Consider the following 24,287-nt stretch of genomic DNA (forward strand, 5'->3'; position numbering starts at 1 on the left):
CCAGCTCCTCCGCCAAGTTTTCACGAAGCGATCTCCACTAGAAATTCAATTTCACTCCCAATTTCAACCCTCAGAGGGATGGAATATGATCCATAATAGGTGCCTTAAGAATATTCTCCATAACAGAAACCCAAGAAAGGGGAAAAAAGAAATTATTTTTCTTTGTACCTTGAGATATCAAGAAGAACGAGAATTTTCTACTTGCGAGGGATGGGGTGGATTCAAGTGAAACGTCTCCCTAATTAATCAGCCCAGGGCTTCGACCTGAAGAGATGTAATTCAGGTTTTTACATCGTAATGACTTGCTACATAAAAACTTGCATTGAGAAAGGTTTTTGTACCGGTGATAACGAAAGGGAGCAGTTCATTAACGCCGAGAAATTAAGTTTCAGAGATAAAAACAGGGAATAAAAATATTGTTTATTTCAGAAATAGAGTTGTAAGGTGTTCTGAGAATTTTATTAGCTGTGCACTCAGAGAAGAAATTAGCTCGGAAAAACTATATGTTACACTTGAGAATATTTATTTGATGCACGGAGAGAAATTTTCTAGAAAAATTCTAGTACGAGTACTGGAAAAAATCACAATCCACCGTCTGTGAAAAATTCTAGTGCTGTTAAAGTAAAATTTCTTGGTATTTCTGGTAAAATTTCTGGGGACTTCTGTGGAATTTTTACAGAAATACTGGGAAAAATTCACGTTTTCTCCAATAAAATTTCTAGTGCCGGCACTGGAATTTTTTCCTGGCCGTCACTTTGCGCCTCTTTTCCCGTGCTAGCACTAGAATTTTTCTAAAAAATTTGTCTCCGTGTGGAGCGGATTTACTTCAGGGAAATCAACCAACTTGATAGAAGAAGATTTAATATAATTTTTTCCCAAAAATTGTTTCCCAAATTTTTTTTTTCCCAAATTATTATAGGGGAGGAAGAGGTAAAATGGACACTTTTGACTTTTTAAAAAATATTCATAACTCAGAAACAGATTTATCAATTGCGCTCAGTCTAAACTCATCACAAAGAGGAATCATTGTTCTTTCTATTGAAAAATGAAATTATTCTATTTCATGAACAATCCAACAAGTCATGAACATTTCAAAAAAAGTCAAAAGTGTCCATTTTACCCCACCCTCCCCTAGTAATATAAAACGATAAATGATGTACATTAACAGAAAATCACGCGAGAAATGACCATTCGGAAACATAATGCTAATTTATTCGCAGAAAAGCTAGGATATATGAAGACAAAAGTAATTTCCCCCTTATTTTTATTCGCCTGCAAATTTGTTTTATCGATTTATCGAACTGATTACCTGAAAACCGTCGTAGGTCCATGAGCCGAATTTCATCTCGCAGCGCTGATCGTCAAATGGAAACCATGTGATATCGATCTTGCAGGTGCTTTTGAAGATACCTGGTGGCACGTACAAACATGTGCCATTGTCCTTGACGACTACGTTCGTTGGGTAGGTACCGTCAAAGCCCTCGTCAGCACTGGAAATTATTTAAACGATTAATATTCTTGGGAATTCCATTGCGCAAAGTGGAGTTATTTTTGAGAGAGTCAAAACATCAAACAGAGCAAATCTTGGACAATGACGAATTTATTTTGAAATTGAATACTCTATCTGAAATAAATCTATGATTTCATTAATTGTAAACAGCGAATAACGGTTTATTTTGGTTGATATGTTCCTATTTATTAAAAAAAAAAGGATCGTTACCCAAAATGATTTTCGATTTTTATTTCACTTTTAGGAATTCTCCGTGTAATAAAATGAAGCTCTTGAATGCAAACGTTGAAGCGAACAATTAATACAATTGAATTTTATACATAAAAACTATTGGACATAGATACACACGGAAAAAAATATACTTGATACAACACTGAGAAAAATTTCAATGGTAATTTTAACTCCAAGGGAATTGTCAAAGGATTTATATTTACAGTAACAATAAACTTTGCAGATTAAACTAGGATTTATCGTTCGATTTACTTTGTCAAATAGTGTTATCAACATTATGATGTAATTTTCACCTTAACGTAATATTTGAATCCACAATGTTTATTGTTACCGTAATTATTATTTTTTCGATAATTCCCTTCTAATTGAAATTACCATTGAAATTTCTCTCAGTGAAGTATATTTTAATCTCGAGTGGAGGATGGGTGTTTCAATTCGAGGATGATTATTTCGTATCAGCGGAGCTTGCACGAAGCGCTCTCAAGTGTAATATAAGGGTCAGACACTAAGTGTGAGAATATAAGGGTCAAAAAGTTGAGGTTAAAAAATGAGGGTCAGAATGTCAGGGTTAAAAAAAGAGGGTCAGAATATTAGGATAAAAAGATTAGGGTCAGAATGTAAAAGTAAAAAAAGTGGGTGTCAGGCAATGAGGGTCATGTAAGGGCTAAAAACGGTGATCAAGCATAATATATGACTTATATTTAGACATAAGTTTGTTTTTTGCCTGACACCCACTTTTTTTACTTTTATGTTCTGACCCTAGTGTTTTGACCCTAATATTCTGACCCTCATTTTTTAACCTCCACTTTTTGACCCTTATATTCTGACACTCAGTGCCTGACCCTTATATTACACTTAAGAGGGCTTGCTCCAACCCGGCCTGATACAAAAGAATCATCTTCGAATTGAAATACCCATCCCCCAATTGAGTATAAAATATACTTGAATCAATGGATGTGTATGAATAGATATATGAAATAAAAGGAAGGTATTCCCTGCAATGGAACTATTCTATGGGCAATCGGAAGAAAGAAATCCTGAAAATTTGATTGAAAAACTACTCTCCGAGTACCTCCCATACAGCCGTCCATATTCCGCATGAAATCATGACAGCCATAGCCATCCTCAAATATTCATGGACCCTAATGGATTTACACGTGGTAATCATTGATAAAATATTTGCCAATGGAAATTCGAAAAATCCTGGAGGACGAGAGTCCCCCAGCTCAGGATAAAGAGGAGTTTGGAAGGGATGAGGGAAGGGGTTATGGTACTCGCAAGGTTGAATGCTCATATATAGTACATGCAGCCCTACATCCAGGGGCGGCTGAGGATTGGTTGGAACTTGGCCAGTTGGCCGCAACCCAATCCGTTATTTCATTCTTTTCGAAAGCCCCCCGATGCACCCCCTAGCTCCTCTCCCACTCGCATACCCTCTCACTCCCCTCTCTTGCCCCCCTCCCGCCCCTTTGATACCGAGCCCGTGGTCCGCTATATCTATCAGGCCACTGCCCCGCCCACATTTCGCTTCTTTTCACCACCGGGAATTCCTGGAATTATATAGATAAGTGATGTCTCTGTGTTTATATGTTTACTTCGATTCAATCGATTGATTTTGCTTTTTTAAAATTGTTGGATATTTTTTTTGTATTTAAGAATCATATACGGAAAGAAGAGTTCAGTAAAATTTCATTTTCATTCGTCCCCGTGACCGTCAGATGGAAGTAAGAAAAAAATACGCTGACATACTGACAGAAAAAATTAATTTTATCAAGAGAATTTTGATTAAACTAACTTTCATTTGGTTGTTAAATTTCAAATAAACATGATTTCGTAGTGAATACCAGTTATCTCTTCTTGAGATACATTTGATTGGGAGACATCGAACTTCTCTAGAATTGAAGTTCCTTTTATTTGTCGCAATAATGAGAGTATTTGATTTCTTTCTAGCCAAAAGTTTGCCAACTCCAGAAATTCGTTGGTTTACTCAAAAATCAAAATTATTCTCATGACTAAATACGTTGTTATCTCAATCAACACGATCATACGTTGTTCCAAGTAAATTATAATTGAAGTGAGCATTTCGTATGTCGAATCAGGATGAATATTGTTACGCGGAAAAAGCTTTGAGATTGTAGTAAGATGTCGTTGAGTTGAAAGAAGTTTATATTTCTTGACTAAAAAAAATCGCATTAGTTTACAATAACAGAATCACAGATTACGGCAATTCTACACAAACTTGGATATCACAAATTTCGTTCAATGTGATGTACGGAAAGCTCAATTTAAACATCGGCTTCATTCGAGAAAACAGAATTCAATTCATTCCTCAATGTAATCATCTCCTCGGTACGAATTTTTTATCAATTCATGAAAGTAGAAAATTTCTCGACTGGAGATTATATTAGGTTTAAAAAAATATAACTTTTCCATTTTTGTGGTGAATACATTTGACTTGACGTTCAGGACTGTTTTATTTGATTCAAGTGAATGTATTTTAAGAAGAAAATTGATATTCACCGTAAGATCTTATTCATTTGAAATTGGTTCAAGATATAATACTCGTTCCAAGAAGAAGACATCTCAATAAAAATAACTTTCTATCAGTGTACGAATGAAAGTGAAACTGTACTGAACGCGTTCGGTGAATGATTCGGGATAATTTTTTATTGAATGCAGGGTAGATCTTGCAGTTGCGGCACGAATTACCCTCACGTTCAGGAAATTCTCCCGAGCCAACGGAGGAAAATTCACTATTACAAGTACTGACCATCGAGTTCGCTCCGCGATTACTTACTTGTTTGGTAATTTTTCTCCAACTTTTTTCGCCGTGTGGCGGTATAACGTGTCCCGTGTCTGCACTGCGGGATGGCCACAAGTCGATAAAGGGAGACACTTTGGTATGTATTTGTCCACTCCCCCCCCCATTACTTCCTCCATTTTTCACCGATTTTCTCGGTTACTTTTTTACCTTAAATTGTTTTTTGTCAGTAGAGCCTCGGCACAGGTACCGCATGAGGTAACTCGTTAAACGAAGTGACAGTGTTATTAAAGTTAATTACCCCGCCGCGTACCCGCCCGCACCGTCGACCCATTGTGACGGCGTTTCACACGGAACACAGCCTGTCCCGAATGAGAGGGTGGTATGAAGAGGAGGCGTTGGAGGGAGAACCGAGAGCTTCAGTAAGGAGTTAAAAAATAACCAAAGCAAGAGTGGAGGGGGAGAAAAATGTGGAATACGATAGAAAATCCTTAGTGCTTTTATTCATGTGAAAATGGCCGGTAAGCCGGGGCTAGGTAAGCGTTGTGCTCACCGAGTTGGATGAAACAAAACGCACTGGCATAGTCAGTAAATGGTAATCCGAGGAACACAATAATTCAAAAGTTTCGGGTAAAACAGCGGATTTTCATTGTATTTTGAAATATCCGCGGAATTTCTTCGTTTATGAAAATGGAAACTACGAGAATAAATCGAGGGAGTGGAGGAATTCTTGATATCCTGGTGTTACTTACACGAAAAAAAAAAAATCAGTAGCGAAGTGGTAAAAAGAGAAGCCAATTTTGACTATTGACCAGTTTTCAATCAATATCTCGGAATCTGAGGGAGGTAGCGAAATTTTCATAATGACATTTGTTGTAGCACTCAATCGGCTCCACAAAAAATGTTATTACAAAAATTTCGCTATCTCCCTTAGATTCCGAGATATTGATTGAAAACTGTTCAATAGGCAACATTGACTCATCTCCTTTTACCACTTCGCTGCTGAAATATACTTGATTCAAGTCTATTTTATACTCGAATGGGGGATGGGCGTTTCAATTCGAGGATGATTATTTCGTATCAGCCCGCGTTGTACCAAGAGCTCTCAAGTGTAATATAAGGGTCAGACACTAAGTGTGAGAATATAAGGGTCAAAAAGTGGAGGTTAAAAAATGAGGATTGGAATATTAGAGTTAAAAACTGAGGGCCTGAATGTAAAGTTGAAGGAATGAGGGTCAGAATATTAGGTTGAGGTTAAAAAAAGAGGGTCAGAATATTAGGATAAAAAATTAAGGTCAGAATATAAAAGTAAAAAAGTGGGTGTCAGGCAATGAGGGTCATATAAGGGCTAAAAACGGTGATGAGGCATAATATATGACTTATATTTAGACCCTCATTGCCTGACACCCACTTTTTTAACTTTTATATTCTGACCCTTATTTTTTAACCACCACTTTCTGACCCTTATATTCTGACACTTAGTGCCTGACCCTTATATTACACTTAAGAGGACTCGCTACAACCCGGCCTGATGCAAAAGAATCATCTTCGCATTGAAATACCCTATAATTCACATAATAAGGTTTTTTTCCGTGTTTAAAATTAAGGAAATTAAATATAAAATCGACAAGCACCTCCCAATGCATCTCCCCACCTTGTTCAATACTGCAAGCCCAGTGTAAAGGTCGAGACAATAGAATTCGTCTTCGTAATGAGCAGGTGATTCGGCGTAGAGTGAGCGAGTGGAAATAGTTTCGCACAGTAGTACATTTACGGGAGTAGGTTTCAATGGTTCTAACCCATTTGTAACACGATCTAATCATCCCCCGGAGCCGCCCCTATCGAATCTACCTCCTGCATCTGCTTTCTTCCCAACGATACAAACTACAATCAAAGACCCACCAAACCGATCCACTATATTGAATTGGAAACAATTCAAATCTAATTTTCGAGCCAGCTTCGAGCACTTGGCGGAGAACGATACTTCAATTAGTCACCAGTTGAAGGATAAGATATGTTATGGATGATAATACTCAAAAGCCATCAGACATCGTTTTGGTGATGACGAATAAGTCATCGTGAAGCAAACTCCATTTCCACTACATTTTCACTGTATCGGGACAAAGGCATTGAAAAAGAATCATATTTTTAATATAATTAATTTCTTCCTTTCAAAAGAATGAATTTAATTATATTAAATAAACAATTTATTCACTCGAGATCGAGAATTTTCTTATTGTCTGAAAATCACATGTTCATGCATTTTGTAATGGGAGTGAGATATTATGTTTTAACAATATTCGCGGCCATACGTAGGAAAAGGCCGTTTGACTTCACCTCATTTTCCCCTAATAATTATTACATTTTTCTGTTTCAAATTTCATTTTAGTCACTTCCATTTTTGAAGCGATAAAAAATTATTATGATATAAATTTTCACTAACTTCGAACAACAAATGTATTCAATTCAAAAAAAATTTCTTAATGCAAGAAAAATTGTTAATTCAAATAAAAACTCAATTTCGTTTCATTTAAATAAACTTATTTATTCGATTCAAATAAACTTTACTGAATTCAAATAAATAATTTCTGTGGAGAAATTCTCTCTGCGCAGTAAATACTCCATTTTCTCAAATGCTCACGTGAATGAAGTCAATAACATTCACTTGATAAAACCGGAGCCTCAGATAATTCTCTGTGAAACGAATGTATTCACCCGAAAGACATAAATGTCTCACGAGAGCAATTACTACTACAAAAATTATCCTGTTTTGGTGGAAACATTCTTTTTTGTCCACACGGAGAGATTTTTGATAAAAATTATCATACCGTTCTATAAAAGTCTATCATGAGTCATCGTTTCCTCATTTCTATTCCGAAATTTAGTAAAAATTAATATATGACGATCAAATTTTATTCTACGTTAGAGAACTTTTACCCTGATAAAAATAAAAATTACCGTGTCGGTAGAGTAAAATTAACCAACTGTTCTAGAATTCATTGTTCTCTACACAAAAATTATTGGACTGAAAGGGTAAAATATATTATGCGTCAGGATAAAATTTCTCTAACGCAGAATAAAATTTGATCATCATATATTAATTTTCACTAAATTTCGGGATAGAAATGATGAAACGATGACTCATGACACACTTTTGTAGAACGGTAGGATAATTTTTATCAAAAATTTCTCTCCATGCACAAGTAAATTGATTCAAGAACCAATTTTTTCTCTCAGTGTTTGGAGGGACGCCAAGGGCAACTTGGATTCGGCCGCGCACCCCTCTCCGATCGCCCAGCATTTCAGGATTTCTGCCCCTTCCACTTGACAACATTGAAAGCATTAAATTCGTGTTTGTCGATACGTAATGAGTTTCAAGCGCTCGGGTATTGGGGCGAATACCATCTGAGCTTTCAAATCTCGCGGCAATGGTACTAACCGATGGTTGTTGGTCCAGGGAGATTGTATCCCCCGATACTTTCGACGACACGTGGAATTATTGGGGTGCGGGAGGACTGGGGAATGTAATGTATAGCTGGCACCGCCAACGCTTGGCACCCATTACCGCTTGAGTGTCCTGGTAATTAGCACCGGATGAGATGCAGCAAATAGTTTAGGGGGGGCACTGGGACTTTCCGAATTCACCGCCGGTGTATTTTATATCTGCGATAGGGTATTGATTGCCGGCACTATTTCTGATGATTAATTTTGATGGGATTTATGGAAGGGACTCTGAATTTTGGGGTTGCATGGGGTGTCTTGAGGGGAAGGGGAGGATTCCAGAAAATGGAGTATTTACTGCACAGAGGGAATTTCCTCCTCAGAAATTATTTATGTAATTTGACAATTTTCCTTTATTTGATGTTCTGTTAAGATTGAATAAATGATTTTTTAATTATTAATCAATTCAGTAGCGAAGCGGTGCAACGGATCACGTCGACTTATCTCCCAGTTGAGTTTTTGAGGAATATTTGTCGCAAAAACNTAGGGATAAAATATTTGTTGATAAATTTTCCTCTGAATGAGATATTGTCATCCTGAAAAGGCACCGTCTGGTGTGAATTATCCGCCTCTCGAGCCAAATATTTCGTTGCTGTAGAAAGCAGAGCAATTATTCATGTTTGAGACTTTCAAATTCGAACCAAATAAATTCTTTTTTGGCAATTTTCAACTAGCGATTTTGTTGGCCCAAACAAGATTTGTTTGACAACGTGTTTGTTTTTCTCTCAGTGCACCAAATATTCTCCCGCGCAACATAGTTTTTCAGCAGATCTAATTCTCCCCCTCAGTCTACCGTCTTTCCTCGATTACCCAAACACAACTCCGCCCCCGAGTCGAGGATTTGGTTCTGATTGGACGTACACAGGTCTTTCAAGATCTCTCCAGACCTAGATGGACCTGGTAAGTCCTAATCAGTTCTGCGACGTACTTTTCCAGAGACCATTCGAATCCTCAGTTCTTTTCGGTCCTGAGAAGCCCTCCTCGATGCTACCGAGAATGCGTGATTTTACGAGCGGGTGAAGGGGAAGGCATGTATGCGGAGGGTGGAAATTTGTAGCCAACGAGGAGACAGGGTTGCAGAATATCATTTTAGCCACCCTCATCTCCTCGTTTGCAGGCGGTGTTTAAATAAAAAATAGTGAACGTTGATTCTGTATTTATTGACCGCCTGATGCCAATGAAACCCTCGGAATGTTTTTTATTAGCTCGCAATTTTCTTCAAAACTACTTCAATGAGGAAAAAAATAAAAATTTGGAATATCTATACATGAGGGGCTAATTGATCGGATCTGGGTGAACGTTGATTCCAACTATTTAAGCGACGGGCTATTCAGAACTTCTCGAAAGTATGTGGAAAAAGTGAAGACTGAGAAACCGTTTTTTTTGGCCCCAGCCAAAGGGTCAGATTTTCGGGTTTTCCGGGGCAAGTGGATTTTCGCACAAAATCGAATTTTTTAGCCGCGGTGAACGTTTATTCCAACTATTTAAGCGCCGGGCTAGTCAGAACTCTCAAAAGTATGTGGAAAAAGTGTAAACTGAAGAAGTTTTTTTTTCAAATTTTCAAAGGGTCAGATTTTTCGTTTTTCTCGGGAAAAAGTCGACTCTCGGCAAAATCGAATTTTTTAGCCGGGTGAACGTTGATTCCAACTATTTAAGCGACGGACTATTCAGAACTCTCAAAAGTATGTGGAAAAAGTGAAAACTGAAAAAAAAAATATTTCACCGGCGGCCACAGGGTCAGATTTTCGGTTTTTACTTGGAACAAGGGTCAGATTTGTTAACACTTTCTTTTTTTATTTGGACAATGCATGCAAGCGGAGGGGCAAGAGTGGCTAGAATAGATTCTGCAACCTTCTCCGCTTGTTGGATAAAAATGTCAAGCCTCCGCATACATGCATCTCCCCTCCACCCTCCCGTGAAATGTCGATTTTCGAGATTAAAAAAAAAACAATAATTGCATTTTTTATTTCAATAACGCATGAGTAAATAGGGATATGAACGCAGATTTAATATAGGCCCATAGAATTACGGGGACCGGCAAGGATTTGGAAAGTCTGAATGCAAGTCCTGCTTACACCTAACAAGTGCTGAAGTGGGACATAACCAGAGGTAGAAAGGTCTCGGAAGCACTTGGGAAGAGGCTTCCCAAGACCTATCCAGTTCTGAATGGAGAGACCTAAGTAGAATTTGTCAGGTCCAATTATTCGACTCGGGCCGCCCTTGACGTATACCCTTTCATCACACAGGCGCATCTCGTGTCCAGAATGTAAACCCATTTTGTCATGCACCGAATAAGGAAAGAGGGTTGGACCACAATCTAGAGTGGCGTGGGCTGACTGAAGCACGAATGTGTGTGCGTCCAATCCTCGAGACCCTCAGCGGCACTAATCGCGTCAGGGCAGGTCCTATGGATAATGTATGTTGAAGGTAGAATTGGTATATACCTTTACTAGAACAAGCAGAAATGATGGAACAGGGAGGATAGAGGCAGAAGGCTGGGGGGGTTATGCACGCGTTGTGGCCTAGAATCGGTTGAGAATTCGGGGATCGTGTGTATTCGCCGTGTCAATGTGTGCTATCGATGTGTGGGTGGGGCAACGTGTCTGTATTTACTAGTCTCCCCCGATGTTAGTTGTATATGCAAGATCTCAGTATTAGCAATATCCATGATGGGCTAGGGCTGTGAGGAAAGGGAGACGGAAATGGTTTGGCTAATCGGGGTGGGGCTGGCTCCAAACGTTTACCAGTGAATGGTACGAATGCCTTTGGCTAGATACGGGGCATATATATCTGACGATTTGGAAATCTTCGACGACAATTCATCCCCCGGCTGCCTCCACCCACGTCGGACCTCAATGGGTCAAACGTGCTGGTTTGGTTTATGGGAATACACCCACGCTCCACTGAATTCGGGGTGAACGCGTGGAGAAACGCAATCATGTTTTGCTTACGCTGGGGAAAGTCAGCAAAGTTCTCGAACAAATCTTACTTGTGCCAAAAAAACGTTTGGTAAACATTATGAAAAAATGATTTTTGTCAGTAAAAATTGCCGAACTCACAATTCGCTCACCGATCACGGAATCGACGCAGAAATTTTAAGTGACGGTATCGGAATTTTTCACTGGAGATTCAGGTAAAAATTACGGAACGCTCTGGACAAATTCCGTGACAGCTCCGTAAAATTTCCTATGACGATATTTCGCTCTGGAATTACGGAAAAGATAAGTAATTTTTATTGATTATTTTTAGGCAGTATACCCGACAGTTTTATTTCGGATATTTCCTCCTAGTTCTTCATTTTTTTTACCTGAATATTTCGCAGTAGCTCTTCATTTGTTCGGCTCATTTCATTAGCATAATTTGTTCAAATTTTCCCCAATTCACCTCCTGATGTTGTCCACTGCACTCTGCTTGGCCAAAATCCGATTGGAAAAAATAATCCGACAAATACCCCTCGAGATTCAAAATTAACCGGGTATTTTCCTCAATCTCCCCTGCAAACAAACCATCGCGCCAAGTTTTGCAGAAAAATCTTTTAACCTGCAAAACTTGACACCCTCATTTGTTTGCAACGAAGCTATCAGGAAACACCCGATAATTTTGAAGCCCTTGGGGTATTACTAGTGATAAATACCATGCGGTTAAAAATAAAAAACTGTAACATTACACGTTCGCAGACGTTGGCGTCACAATTGAACCGGAAATCCCGATCAAATTTGTGACTGATATTGCTAAATGTGGACACAAAGTGGGCGTGAGTCATGTGAGTGCGTCACCAGGAATAAATGCCAACATTCACAATTTCCATTCGCATGTAGCATTTCCAGTCCTGCAAATATTTTCGAGGGGACAGGGTGAGGGGAATGCGATGGTTTCATTGGTTGAATAATTAATTCCGAGGAACTCTGCAGAGGTTACATCTGCCGCAGAATGACCCAGACTGCAAGTTACTGCAGAAACATGAGCTGGGTTTGATATAGATGTGATTCGCATGTGTCGTCTTCATGAGATTTCACGGAAAGAATATAATTTTTTTATCGTTCTTGAAATTTTTTATCAAGTGACGCTTTCAGTTGAATTTTATGGGATTTCGTCGTTTTTGAAAATCCAGTTTTTTTTATCAAGGGATATTTTCGAGTAATGTTAAAGTGATTTTGTAATTGAAAATTCGTAATTTGACAAAAAAAATCAAAGGAGCCTGTGAATTTCAGTTCAATTATTTCATAAAAATTAATAAAAACTCTCATTTGTCGATTTTTATTAATTTTCAGGGAAGGATTGAAATAAAAATCACTGCCTTTATTGATTTTTACGTCGAATTGTGGAGTTTCAATCCTGAAATTCAGTACAAATTCATTGGAAATGTCCTTTGATAAGAATTTCCACGGAATGTTCCACAAATTTTCAACGATGCAGCGAAGTATCAAGTCTCCTCTCAGTTGACTCCACTATCGTCTTATCTCTCACAATGGGGCCAACTGCAGCTGTGCCTCATCTACGAAGAGAGCTGAGAAAGTTACTGCAAATTTTTATCAAGAGACACTTTCGCGTTGTATTAAATAGATTTCTTCATCAGAAATTCACAATTTAATAAAAATAATCAATGGAGACTGCATTTCAGTTCAATTATTCCATGACAATTCATAGAAACTCTTAACCCTCAATTTTCATTCATTTTCCTCAAATCATTGAACTAAAAATCGCTATTTCTATCGATTTTGTCATCGAATTGTGGAGTTGAACCCCGAAACTCCGTTCAAACTCATTGGAAGTGTCTCTTCAACGATGCAGTGAAGTATCAAGTCTCCCCTCAGTTGTCTTGACTCCTTTCTCAAAGAGAGCCGACAAGGTATACTGCAAAATTTTTGTCAAGGGACACTTTCGCGTTATATTAAATAGATTTCTTCATCAGAAATTCACAATTTAATAAAAATAATCAATGGAGACTGAATTTCAGTTTAATTATTCCATGAAAATTAATAGAAACTCTCAACCCTCAATTTTCATTCATTTTCCTGAAATCATTGAACTAAAAATCGCTATTTCTATCGATTTGATCATCGAATTGTGGAGTTTGAACCCCGAAATTCCGTTCAAATTCATTGGAAGTGTCCCTTGACAAGAATTTCCACGGAATGTACCAGCAATTTTCAACGATGCAGTGAAGTATCAAGTCTCCCCTCAGTTGTCTTGACTGCACTATCATCTTATCTCCCACAATGGAGCCAACTGCAGCTGTGCTTCATCTGCAGAGAGGGTTGGGGAAGCTCAGTGCGATGAGAATGCGGTGACTACCATGAGAATCTCATGGGCTCCGGATCGCGTTACTCTAAGTACTAGTTGACCAGATTTCAGATTCTCACTACCCCCACCGCTGCCCCTCGTTTTTTACTTGCGATTCTCGGGAAGTGAACCACTACCAACGAACTAATCGAAATTCAGAGTCTCCGGGGATTCCAAGGTGAATTCTTGGGATTTCCAGGAGGAGTTCATGCCTAAAATATGTTAACAATTCATTTTTTTGGGATTCTCAGTGGGGTGGAATGACGAGTGGGTATTTCATGCATTTGAGGTCGCAGAGAGTGCAGGAAATAGTTTTGATTTTCGCTTCCAATGGGTGGACGCAGTGATGCTGTCGAGACTAAACGAGAATTATTTTGGAAATATCATCACGGTCTAAACAAATATCGAAATGTAGGATCATAATCATTCAGACGCAGGATATTTAATTTAATGAAATAATGAATGTATATTCTTCATTTTCTACACGAAGAGAAATATTCAAGAAAAATTAGGGAACATTTCCCGTAATCCGCAAGCGAGAATCGTTTTCAGTGAATTTCTATATGAATATAAGAAATAAATCTGAAACGTTCAGTAAAATTTCGGGTCTGTCACCGAAAAAATACGAAAAAGTCACGTAATTTTTCTGGAAGTTGTAAAATCTAACAGAAACTTCAAGACTTATTATGCCTCAGAACATGAAAATTCTTGGATGTTTAAGAATTTTTACGAAAAGTTCCGGAAAAATTACGGAACGTATTGTTAAAATCTCCCCCCCACGGTGACTCATGGCTAGCCGTGAGGCGTCGGACGGATGAGTAATTTTTACGGAACAGATCGTAGAATTTACGTGACGATTGACACTTTTTATTGAATTTTACTTCGCTCCCAGATAACGTTTCGAAACGTAATTTTTACGTCTTTTTTCTGGTAATTTTTATTGAATATTTCTCTCCGTGTAATTATTCGTTTTCAGGTCTATATAATCGATCTTCAACGTATGAAAAGTCTCACTCCAATAACCCACGACTTTTGAAACTCACAGTAGTCTCCCTTTAACAGCACTAGAATTTTTCTAGAAAATTTTTCTCCGTGTAGTGATTTTTAATTGATCAGCTGGTGATTGTCAAAAATTTCAAGACTTTTACCTGAAATTTCAGGAGTAAATTTCTGACTTTGTCCGCCGCAACACGTGGAAACGAGTATATACGTTTCGAAGTTTCATTTAGACTCACCTGTTATACATGAGGACATCGGGTTTCCATAATCTGTGGGGCGGAATCCTGAGGTCTTTAACTCCACCGTACTGCGATACGTTCCACCTCATGTTGACGTCGTTCCATTCCTGAGAACAATAGAAATGACATGAATATAAATAAGAAAAATTACCAGTGTTATTTTACTAGTTATAACGTAAAATTGTTACTCGACATATTGAAATTTTGTGTTACTATCTGGAGAGAATCTATTTCCTTATTCGAGAATCGTTCCCGATTTTTTTTTATGTGAATCGTGCTATTGACTCCACACATACGAATATATTTATCGCGAGAGATCAAGGCGAATTCCACGACGATTGGATCACGTACTTGAATGTAATGTAATAACTATCGGTAGTCCGAGTGGCGGATGCTCGGTAAAGAAATCGGAGGGAAATCCTCTGGAAATGGAGAGTGCGGTTATTTGAGGAAACATTTAACATTTACTCAATTGAAATGAATAAATTGTTTACCTTATCTCAATAAACGATTTGTTTGGAATAAATAAATTGGTTTCTTGAATCGAATAAAAATTTTCTTAGAAATTAATAAATTATTTATTTTATATTATGAAAATCCTTTTTCTTGAAACAAGTAAACACACGCTTCTTCATTTTTAATTTCGACATTTTTGCAAATGAATAAAAAAAAACAAATCAAGATTTTTAAGGGATTCAAATAAACTATTTTTCCGGGTGTGATTGCATAATTATTTACGCGCGCTTATTTATTTTTTCTCCATTCTTTCTCTAATTTTCCCGTGAAAATAAAATATTCAAATGAACCCGCGAATTCGTGAGAATTTTTCCAAATACACCCGCCCAATTGTGAAAGAAACGTGACAGAGACATAATTGACTCGGATACACACACCCCGGAGGTGTCTAAAATATGAGTACACAGTAAGAGTCGACTAACCCCGACACATTTTCCCTTTCGCCGCGCACCACAGTCCGAACGTAGAAATGAAAATGAAATTAAAATTTATTTCCATACAGAGTGAGCACCGGTATTCGAATTCCAGTTTAATGCCCACCCCAGATCGCTTCCCATTCATTTTAATTTCGATGAAATATTCAATGCTATCATGAGAAATATTTTTATGAATATTTTTTGCATTCTTAATGCCGCGCCCCTTCAATGACACTACATCATCTGCGCTTTAATCCGCGTTCTGAGAATTTAATAGTCGCGGGGATAATTCATTTGTTCGCAGTTTGCAGGTGAAATGGACGAAGGGAATGGAGAAAGAATGGGGGAAGATAGTGAACCTTTTAAAATACTTAATATATAGCGGAGTATCGGGATCGAACGGCGAATGCGAATGGCATGGAATAAACACCGAGTGGACCTTGCCCTCAATTACGGCATCCAGGAATACAATTGCACATTTTATTCTGTTTATTTTCATTCGCATTTGCCCGTGCTGGAAATTTTTGTCTGAATTTTACGAGAGGAGGTTCTTGAAATTTTAGATAACGTCCTGAGTTTTCGGGGTTTTTGTCGGATTACCTATTGAAGGAGCAACTTTTTTAAAAATTAGTTGGGTCGAAAAATTGTATGTTCCCCTGAAGAGATCTTCTATCGTGTTGAATTAATTTACTTGTGAACAAAAAATAAAGTTTTCACCAAAACATGATAATTTTTGTAGACTGTTAGAAAATTACTTTTGAAATTTCAAGTGAAAAAACTTGAAATTTGTAACAACGACAAAGTTACATGAGTAATTATCCGTTAATTTCTTAAATATTCAAGTGATTCTCGATTTTCAGGTCCATGCAGAACTGAAAACCCTTGGAAATTTTGAAAATTCACGCAATAACTTTTCTGAATTCTTAATCGATTGAAAATTAAATTGCATCTGATGTTCAAAAACTGTTATTGACAAAACTAAATAATTTCAAGGGGACAATTTTTTTTCGGAAAAAAGTATTCTTTCTGATGATCGCGACAAAAATTCAATTTTTAGGTAAAATATTAAATTTCCTTCTATCAAGTTGGTTATTGCCCCGGTGCAGTATAACCCGAAAAACATTAATATCCTCCCGCCACCCGCCGAATCCGCGCGTGACCATTGTACCCTCCATCACTATCGCGCAGTCCAACATACGACCGATTCCAATTTGCTTGCCAATCAATTTTTTCCCATTCATCCTTCTCCTGACAAATTGCCAGAAAAAATGTTGCTAATTAAAACATTTCCAAGACTCCAATTCAGCCATAAATCCCACGAATTGGTCCTTGAATCAGCGGGACAAGAATGAAAGGGATAGGTATTAAAAAAATGTAAACGAAAAACTGAACAAAACAGAGGCATGACCCTCAGGGCAGGCACTGCAGTATTCCGGATGAGCCCAGTTTGGAAACAATGAGGGATGAAGGGTAATACTGCTGCGATGAGCATACAAAAAGGGCAAAATAATTTCTGGGTTCATTTTTACACTCACGCTATTATACATCTCTTGAAGCTCGATTGATGGCCAAGTATTTATTTCCGACAATGGGACATTTAGAGGGATTCAAGATCCTATTAGTCATTAATTTTGATTTTATTTTAGGAACCTGAGAGGATTGGATTTTTCAATCTGTAACGAGTGCGGAATTTCTATTGAAAACTAGAATTTTGCATTAATTGGTACCGGAGAATTAATTGAATCGGCATTGAATTGACTAGTTGTTCAGTAAAAAAAATATAGAAATTCCATATGAATGCATTCGTTGAATATTCATTAAAATTATGTTTGAATGTTTAAAGATTTCCATTTCTACACTCACATTCTCGTGAATTTTCTGAAATTCCGTTGATAGTCAAATACTAATTTCGAACATTGCGACTTTTAAACGGATTTAAAATCTAATTAGACATTCATTTTTGTATTTATTTCGGAAACTTAAGACGATTATACTTTTTTATATGCAACAAAAGCGGAAGTTTCAGCGGAAACTTAATTTTTTCGATAAATGGAAATTGCAAAATTAAGGGAATTTGCATAAATTTCCTAATTTTCCAGTAAAAAAAATTAATGAAATTCCATATGAATCCATTCGTTGAATATTTAACAACTTTTCATTCGAAATTTCAGGTGCATGGAGAGAAAACTAGCGGAAAAATGAAAAAAAAAATCGTTTTGTGATTCAGTTTCACACTTGCATTTTATGAATTCCTCCTAAAAAGAATAATTGAATTTTCATGTTCAATTTTTATTTCTGAATATTCAGGGACACATTAAACTATAAAAGACTTTTTTGCACTTTGTAAACTTAAAACAAATAAAGACGATAACATAAAATACAATAAAACGACTAAAGTAAATGTCATAAAATAAAATAATTCTTGATAAAATTCTGGATAAATCATACCATTTCAGTACAAACAACACAACACAAAGTGAATGTTCCGGATAAACCGAAAAAACCTCTCATTCCTTCCGCATTTTGGTTTGTTGTGCAGTAAATTTTCTCACTCGCATTTTATGAATTTCTCCTAAAAAGAATAATTGAATTTTCATGTTCAGTTTTTATTTCTGAATATTCAGGAACCAATAAACTATAAAAGAATTTTGCGGGTTGTGAAGTAAAATCCAATAAACACAATAAAATAAAATACAATAAAACGACTAAAGTAAATGTCATAAAATAAAATAATTCTGGATAAAATTCTGGATAAATCATACCATTTCAGTACAAAAATCACAACACAAAGTGAATTTTCCGGATAAACCGAAAAAACCTCTCATTCCTTCCGCATTTTGGTTTGTTGTTCAGTAAATTTTCTCACTCGCATTTTATGAATTTCTCCTAAAAAGAATAATTGAATTTTCATGTTCAGTTTTTATTTCTGAATATTCAGGAACCAATAAACTATAAAAGAATTTTGCGGGTTGTGAAGTAAAATCCAATAAACACAATAAAATAAAATACAATAAAACGACTAAAGTAAATGTCATAAAATAAAATAATTCTGGATAAAATTCTGGATAAATCATACCATTTCAGTACAAAAATCACAACACAAAGTGAATTTTCCGGATAAACCGAAAAAACCTCTCATTCCTTCCGCATTTTGGTTTGTTGTTCAGTAAATTTTCTCACTCGCATTTTATGAATTTCTCATAAAAAGAATAATTGAATTTTCATGTTCAATTTTTATTTCCGAATATTCAGGAACCAATTAAACTATAAAAGAATTTTGCACTTTGTAAACTAAAAACAAATAAAGACAATAAAATAAAATACAATAAAACGACGAAAGTAAATGTCATAAAATAAAATAATTCTTGATAAAACTCTGGATAAATAATACCATTTCAGTACAAACAACACAACACAAAGTGAATTTTCCGGATAAACCGAAAAAACCTCTCATTCTTTCCGCATTTTGCCCTCGACACAGTAAAAAAATTTCCTCAACTTTTCCTCCCCGTAGAATATTCCATCAGTGTAATGAGCAATATCAATTATTCAATTTCGTCTAATCTATTTCCATTGTGGCATTCATATGAATCTTCTTTCGGTCCCCCAAATGACTCCATAATTCCAGAACATAACGAGTTCACGTCCCTCGCGGTCTGGCAGGAGTTGGCGAGTTTCGTTGACATTAACTGAATTGTTTTCTCACTCTTGATGCGAAGCACAGTTCCACCCCACGTTGGTCACAGTGGTCTAGCAGCAGTGCATCACTTAACGCTGCTTGCAGATGTGTATTCCGAGTTTTCCATGAGCTTTAATTCCGGAGGATGAGCAATTATCATTAAACCAAAGGATATGGGAACTGCATCGCTAGAGATTGGAGCGTGTAACGTATCGGTTGGTGAATGCAGCATGTGAGGCTCTCCCTCGCCCCCACAGACTCCTTTCTTTATCCAGATCCAAGTGGGCTTGAGATTCCGGTGAATTTCACGGAGCTGAGCACTTCGAGAAACATGAATGCAAATGTTCCATCTTCGTGAGGATTTCGTGGTAATTCTTGTTTCACTTTAAATCCAAATAAATTAGATGCATATACTTCGCCCTTTGGATGCGGCAGATTTGGATGTATTCCCAACGCTCTGCACCCGGAATAATATAAACTGATTAATTTCCAGGGTTTACTCAGTGCAACGCGCTCACCGGAAGTGCTTGCCAAAGGAAGTGAACCGGGTCAGAAGAGGGGAATAGTCGCAATCGATCATTGTTTTCATTATTAATTTCATTTGTTATTTAAGAACTTCGGAAATGTATTCCAATACAGAGATTTATATTTCTTGAAATCTCAGTCACAAGATCGTCGGAATTTTTTATGGTGAGAGGTTGAAGACAATTTCAAGTGAAAGCGGTCACAATTTTTCTCAATCTTCTTGAAAACCCGAGGTAGTTGGGTTTTTCATGGTGAGCAATCATTGATTTTTTTAGGAAAGCTTGAATTTTGAAAATCATTGCGAATATTGAACATGACATATGCATTGTTAGAGATTTTGTGAAATTGGATGGAAAATTTGGTAGTCGGTCTCGTGAGAGTGATGAAATTTCATGCTTTAGGTAGAATTCAAGGAAATTTATGAGTTTTCAGGGGCAGTGAGACGCAAATTTCACAATTTTATTGGATTTTCAATGGAACATGAATATTTAGAGACAAAATGGCATGAATTTTCAATTTTTCCCTGAATAGTTCTGATTTTTCCGAATTTTCATGGAATAATTGCACTGAATAAATCAAGTATTTTATTGATTTTCAGATCATTTTTCAATTTCAAGATTTGCTGAAGTTTTAGTGGAAATTAAACATCGAAAATTTTCAACAGTGCAATTTAATTTTTGATAGATTGAAAATTCGGAAAAGTTTTTGCCTGAATTTTCAAAATTTTAAATGTTTTTTAGTGCCATATGGACCTGAAAATAATTTTCGATTTTCAGGTCAACTCAATTCAATTTTAAGGTCATATTCAAAAAATTAACTGATTCTTCAATGAAGAAATACACAGAAATTTCATGTAAAATTTGTCGTTGTTAGCAATTTCAAGCTTTTTCATTTGAAATTTTCCTGAACATTCCTGGCAAAATAGCAACCCCTTCCAGTTTTCCCATTTTTATCTCGTTATTAATTCGTGTTCTTCTCTAGTCAATTTAATGATGGGATATCAATTTAAAGTTTTACATTTTTTAATTTGGCTTTTCCGTGAGACTAACCACTAAATAAAATATGTTCATGTATTGAAACCATCGAACATCAAATTTCAAAGAAAAAAATTGAAGCGAATAAAAATTAGTGTCATAAATGTTTCAATCGTAGTAAAAACTTCCTTTCGTGTCATCTATTCTATAAGATATTTTTAGCCTGAAGAGTTGTAATTTGACCGTTTTATTTATGTATCCCATCCCCAGTAATCCGAATTTCTCTTTGATTCAGACACGAAATGAGATTCTTTTCGCAACGAGAAAATCTCAACTTCTCGAAAATGTTCAGTAGCGAACGTCTGGCTGTTAATAAGAAAATTATGAATACTAATCGTCACAATTAGGTGCTTTAACTCTGACAGAAAGATAGACAAACGGAATAATTCGAGTTTTGATCTCCAAAATCATAATTGGAAGTTTATTCCCAGATTACCTCCAATGAATTCAGGAAAATCCTTTGGTCAGCAATGAATTCCTTTGGAAAATTTTAGCTAGAAGCCTGATCTAACTTGAAACATCAAATTTCAAAACAAAAAATTGAAGTGAATAAAAATTAGTGTCATATGTCAATTTGACCGTTTTATTTATGTATCCCATCCCCAGTAATCCGAATTTCTCTTTGATTCAGACACGAAATGAGATTCCTTTCGCAACGAGAAAATCTCAACTTCTCGAAAATGTTCAGTAGTGAACGTCTGGCTGTTAATAAGAAAATTATGAATGCTAATCGTCACAATTAGGTGCTTTAACTCTGACAGAAAGATAGACAAACGGAATAATTCGAGTTTTGATCTCCAAAATCATAATTGGAAGTTTATTCCCAGATTACCTCCAATGAATTCAGGAAAATCCTTTGGTCAGCAATGAATTCCTTTGGAAAATTTTAGCTAGAAGCCTGATCTAACTTGAAACATCAAATTTCAAAACAAAAAATTGAAGTGAATAAAAATTAGTGTCATATGTCAATTTGACCGTTTTATTTATGTATCCCATCCCCAGTAATCCGAATTTCTCTTTGATTCAGACACGAAATGAGATTCCTTTCGCAACGAGAAAATCTCAACTTCTCGAAAATGTTCAGTAGCGAACGTCTGGCTGTTAATAAGAAAATTATGAATGCTAATCGTCACAATTAGGTGCTTTAACTCTGACAGAAAGATAGACAAACGGAATAATTCGAGTTTTGATCTCCAAAATCATAATTGGAAGTTTATTCACAGATTACCTCCAATGAATTCAGGAAAATCCTTTGGTCAGCAATGAATTCCTTTGGAAAATTTTAGCTAGAAGCCTGATCTAACTTGAAACATGAAATTTCAAAACAAAAAATTGAAGTGAATAAAAATTAGTGTCATATGTCAATTTGACCGTTTTATTTATGTATCCCATCCCCAGTAATCCGAATTTCTCTTTGATTCAGACACGAAATGAGATTCCTTTCGCAACGAGAAAATCTCAACTTCTCGAAAATATTCAGTAGCGAATGTCTGGCTGTTAATAAGAAAATTATGAATGCTAATCGTCACAATTAGGCGCCCACCCTCACAGAAACCCCCGCGGAAAGATATACGTATGGACTGATCTATCAAGCCCTAGTGAAAATTACAGCCATCGAAGCAAGTGGAATAACTCAAGTTCTGATCCCCGAAATCATAATTGGAAGTTCATTCAAGCCCTCTCTCTAATGGATTTTTGAGTCAATACAGATCGCGGGCCTCGACGATTGACTATATAACATCCAGTAACTTCGCGCGGCATTAATGAAATCGAGATTAAACGAGTGGGAGTGAGTGGAGGGATGAAGAAGGACTCGCCGAGCTTTTCGAGAATGCCGGGCCAATTTCACGAGGGACGAGTTTACGCCCGGAGATTAGGAAGGTTTTCACTTTAATTGTTTCCGGAAAACTTTCTTTGAGGGGAAATGCCAAGAGTGAGGACCGAGAGCCAACCCACAATGACACACCGCTCTTTCAGCTTCATCCTCACTTTTTTTTCCCTCATGATTTCGAGATTCTTTTTTTTTTCAACTCCAGCGAAATGAGTTTGGACGTTCTATCTGATGTGGGGAAGTAAATTAAGTTTCTTTTAATGAATGAATGAGTGGGCGGGATTCGGGATTGTTAACGTGTGAAGAAATTTAATAGAAAAATCTGGAGCTTCTCTGGGAAATCGTGGGGAAGCGCGAGAGAATTTTGCGGGGTTCGATGCAAATTTTATTGGAAAATTTATATTGGGCAATTTTTTAATGGATACTCGATAGAATTGAGTACGTCCAGAAAGACGGTTCCGTTGAATTAATTAAAAATCGTTATCTGAAATTTTTTACTTATTTCCAGAATATTTTTGTTACTAATGAATGTAATTTTTATGAAATCTGAAAAAACAATTTGTTTATTTCAAATAAATGACTTTTTTAAATCGAATAAACAATTTATTTATTTTAAACACATAGTTTTGCAGTCCCTAATAATTATTGGACGATTTTCCTTCAATATTTTTCGAGTTTATTACCATTTCAAAACGATCATAAATTATTAGTAGCAATAAGTAAATATTTATTCGATTCAAATAGAGAATTTTGTTTAATATAAAAAAACTGTTTATTTGGTATAAATAAATAAACGATTTGAATCAAATAAGGATTTATTAGCCTTAAAAAACATTTATTGAATAGGAAATAAATTTTGAATAAAGACTTTAATTTAATTTAAAAAAAAATTATTTGATTCAAATGAATAAATACATCACTCCACTCAAAATAATAATAATAATTTTTCAACTAAAAAACAACCACTCCATCAAACGAGACCCGAAAATGATTCTCGCTGAATTCCCCAAATTAATGATGTTGATCCCACCGGATGCTGTACCCCATCAGACGAATTGGCTGAGACGCAGCTGTTGAAGGGGGAGAAGGGGGGATGCCGCTGAGATAGTTCCAGTCATCTCCAGCCACTCCAATGTTACATGGAACCGACAAAAACGTTAGCTCATCCTCGAGCTTCCACGATATACTCGCATCACTGGCAGCCTTCATGGTTTCCACTTGCGGCTGTGCAAAACCACTCAGCGACGAGTGAAAGATGTAAATTCGATCTGCGGCGCGATACTTTGAGTGTGAATAGTTCTTGGGGGGCATGAATAAAAATAATATTCATTCAAGGATAGAGGGGATCGAGAACGTCTCAATCTGGAGATTTCAATAGAAGTGTCGCTAGCTTGTTTTTAGTCATTGATGAAAAATGTTGGAAATTGAAATTTCGTGGGCTGTTGAAGTAGTATTTTATGTTTCGTGACAGTTTACGTGACTCCGGAGTAACAATAGACAATGGATAAATTCGAGGGATACAGAGAATTCATTCGGATGCAAAAATTAGGATGGATAAACTGTTGAATTAATCATTAAAATTTCCCGCCGTGGAAGCTTTGTAATCGTTCAAATTTAATTTTCGAATTTTTTGTGTAAGAACGACCCAGTATGATCCAAAAATGACTGATTGCAATTGATTTTTTTTTCAAATGTAGACATTGTTCGATCAGTTCTTTAAATTTTCAAATTGGTTCGATTTTCACATGGAAAATCGAAACAA

At 36.4% G+C, this 24,287-nt stretch overlaps 1 protein-coding gene across 1 annotated transcript in view; it reads right to left on the reverse strand.

The window, feature by feature from the left end:
- Positions 1-24,287, reverse strand: part of LOC107046154 (neuronal acetylcholine receptor subunit alpha-7) — a gene marked incomplete at its 5' end in the record, with an annotated part of 99,850 nt that overhangs the window by 12,124 nt on the left and 63,439 nt on the right. The window contains 2 exons of the mRNA XM_015268677.1: positions 1,310-1,490; positions 14,522-14,631. Of these exons, the coding sequence (XP_015124163.1) occupies positions 1,310-1,490; positions 14,522-14,631 (291 nt within the window). The remainder of the gene's footprint in view (positions 1-1,309; positions 1,491-14,521; positions 14,632-24,287) is intronic.

The sequence above is a fragment of the Diachasma alloeum genome, unplaced genomic scaffold, assembly GCF_001412515.2.
Source record: "Diachasma alloeum isolate Michigan unplaced genomic scaffold, Dall2.0 Dall_scaffold_01221, whole genome shotgun sequence".
In the NCBI taxonomy this organism is placed as follows: Eukaryota; Metazoa; Arthropoda; class Insecta; order Hymenoptera; family Braconidae; genus Diachasma; species Diachasma alloeum.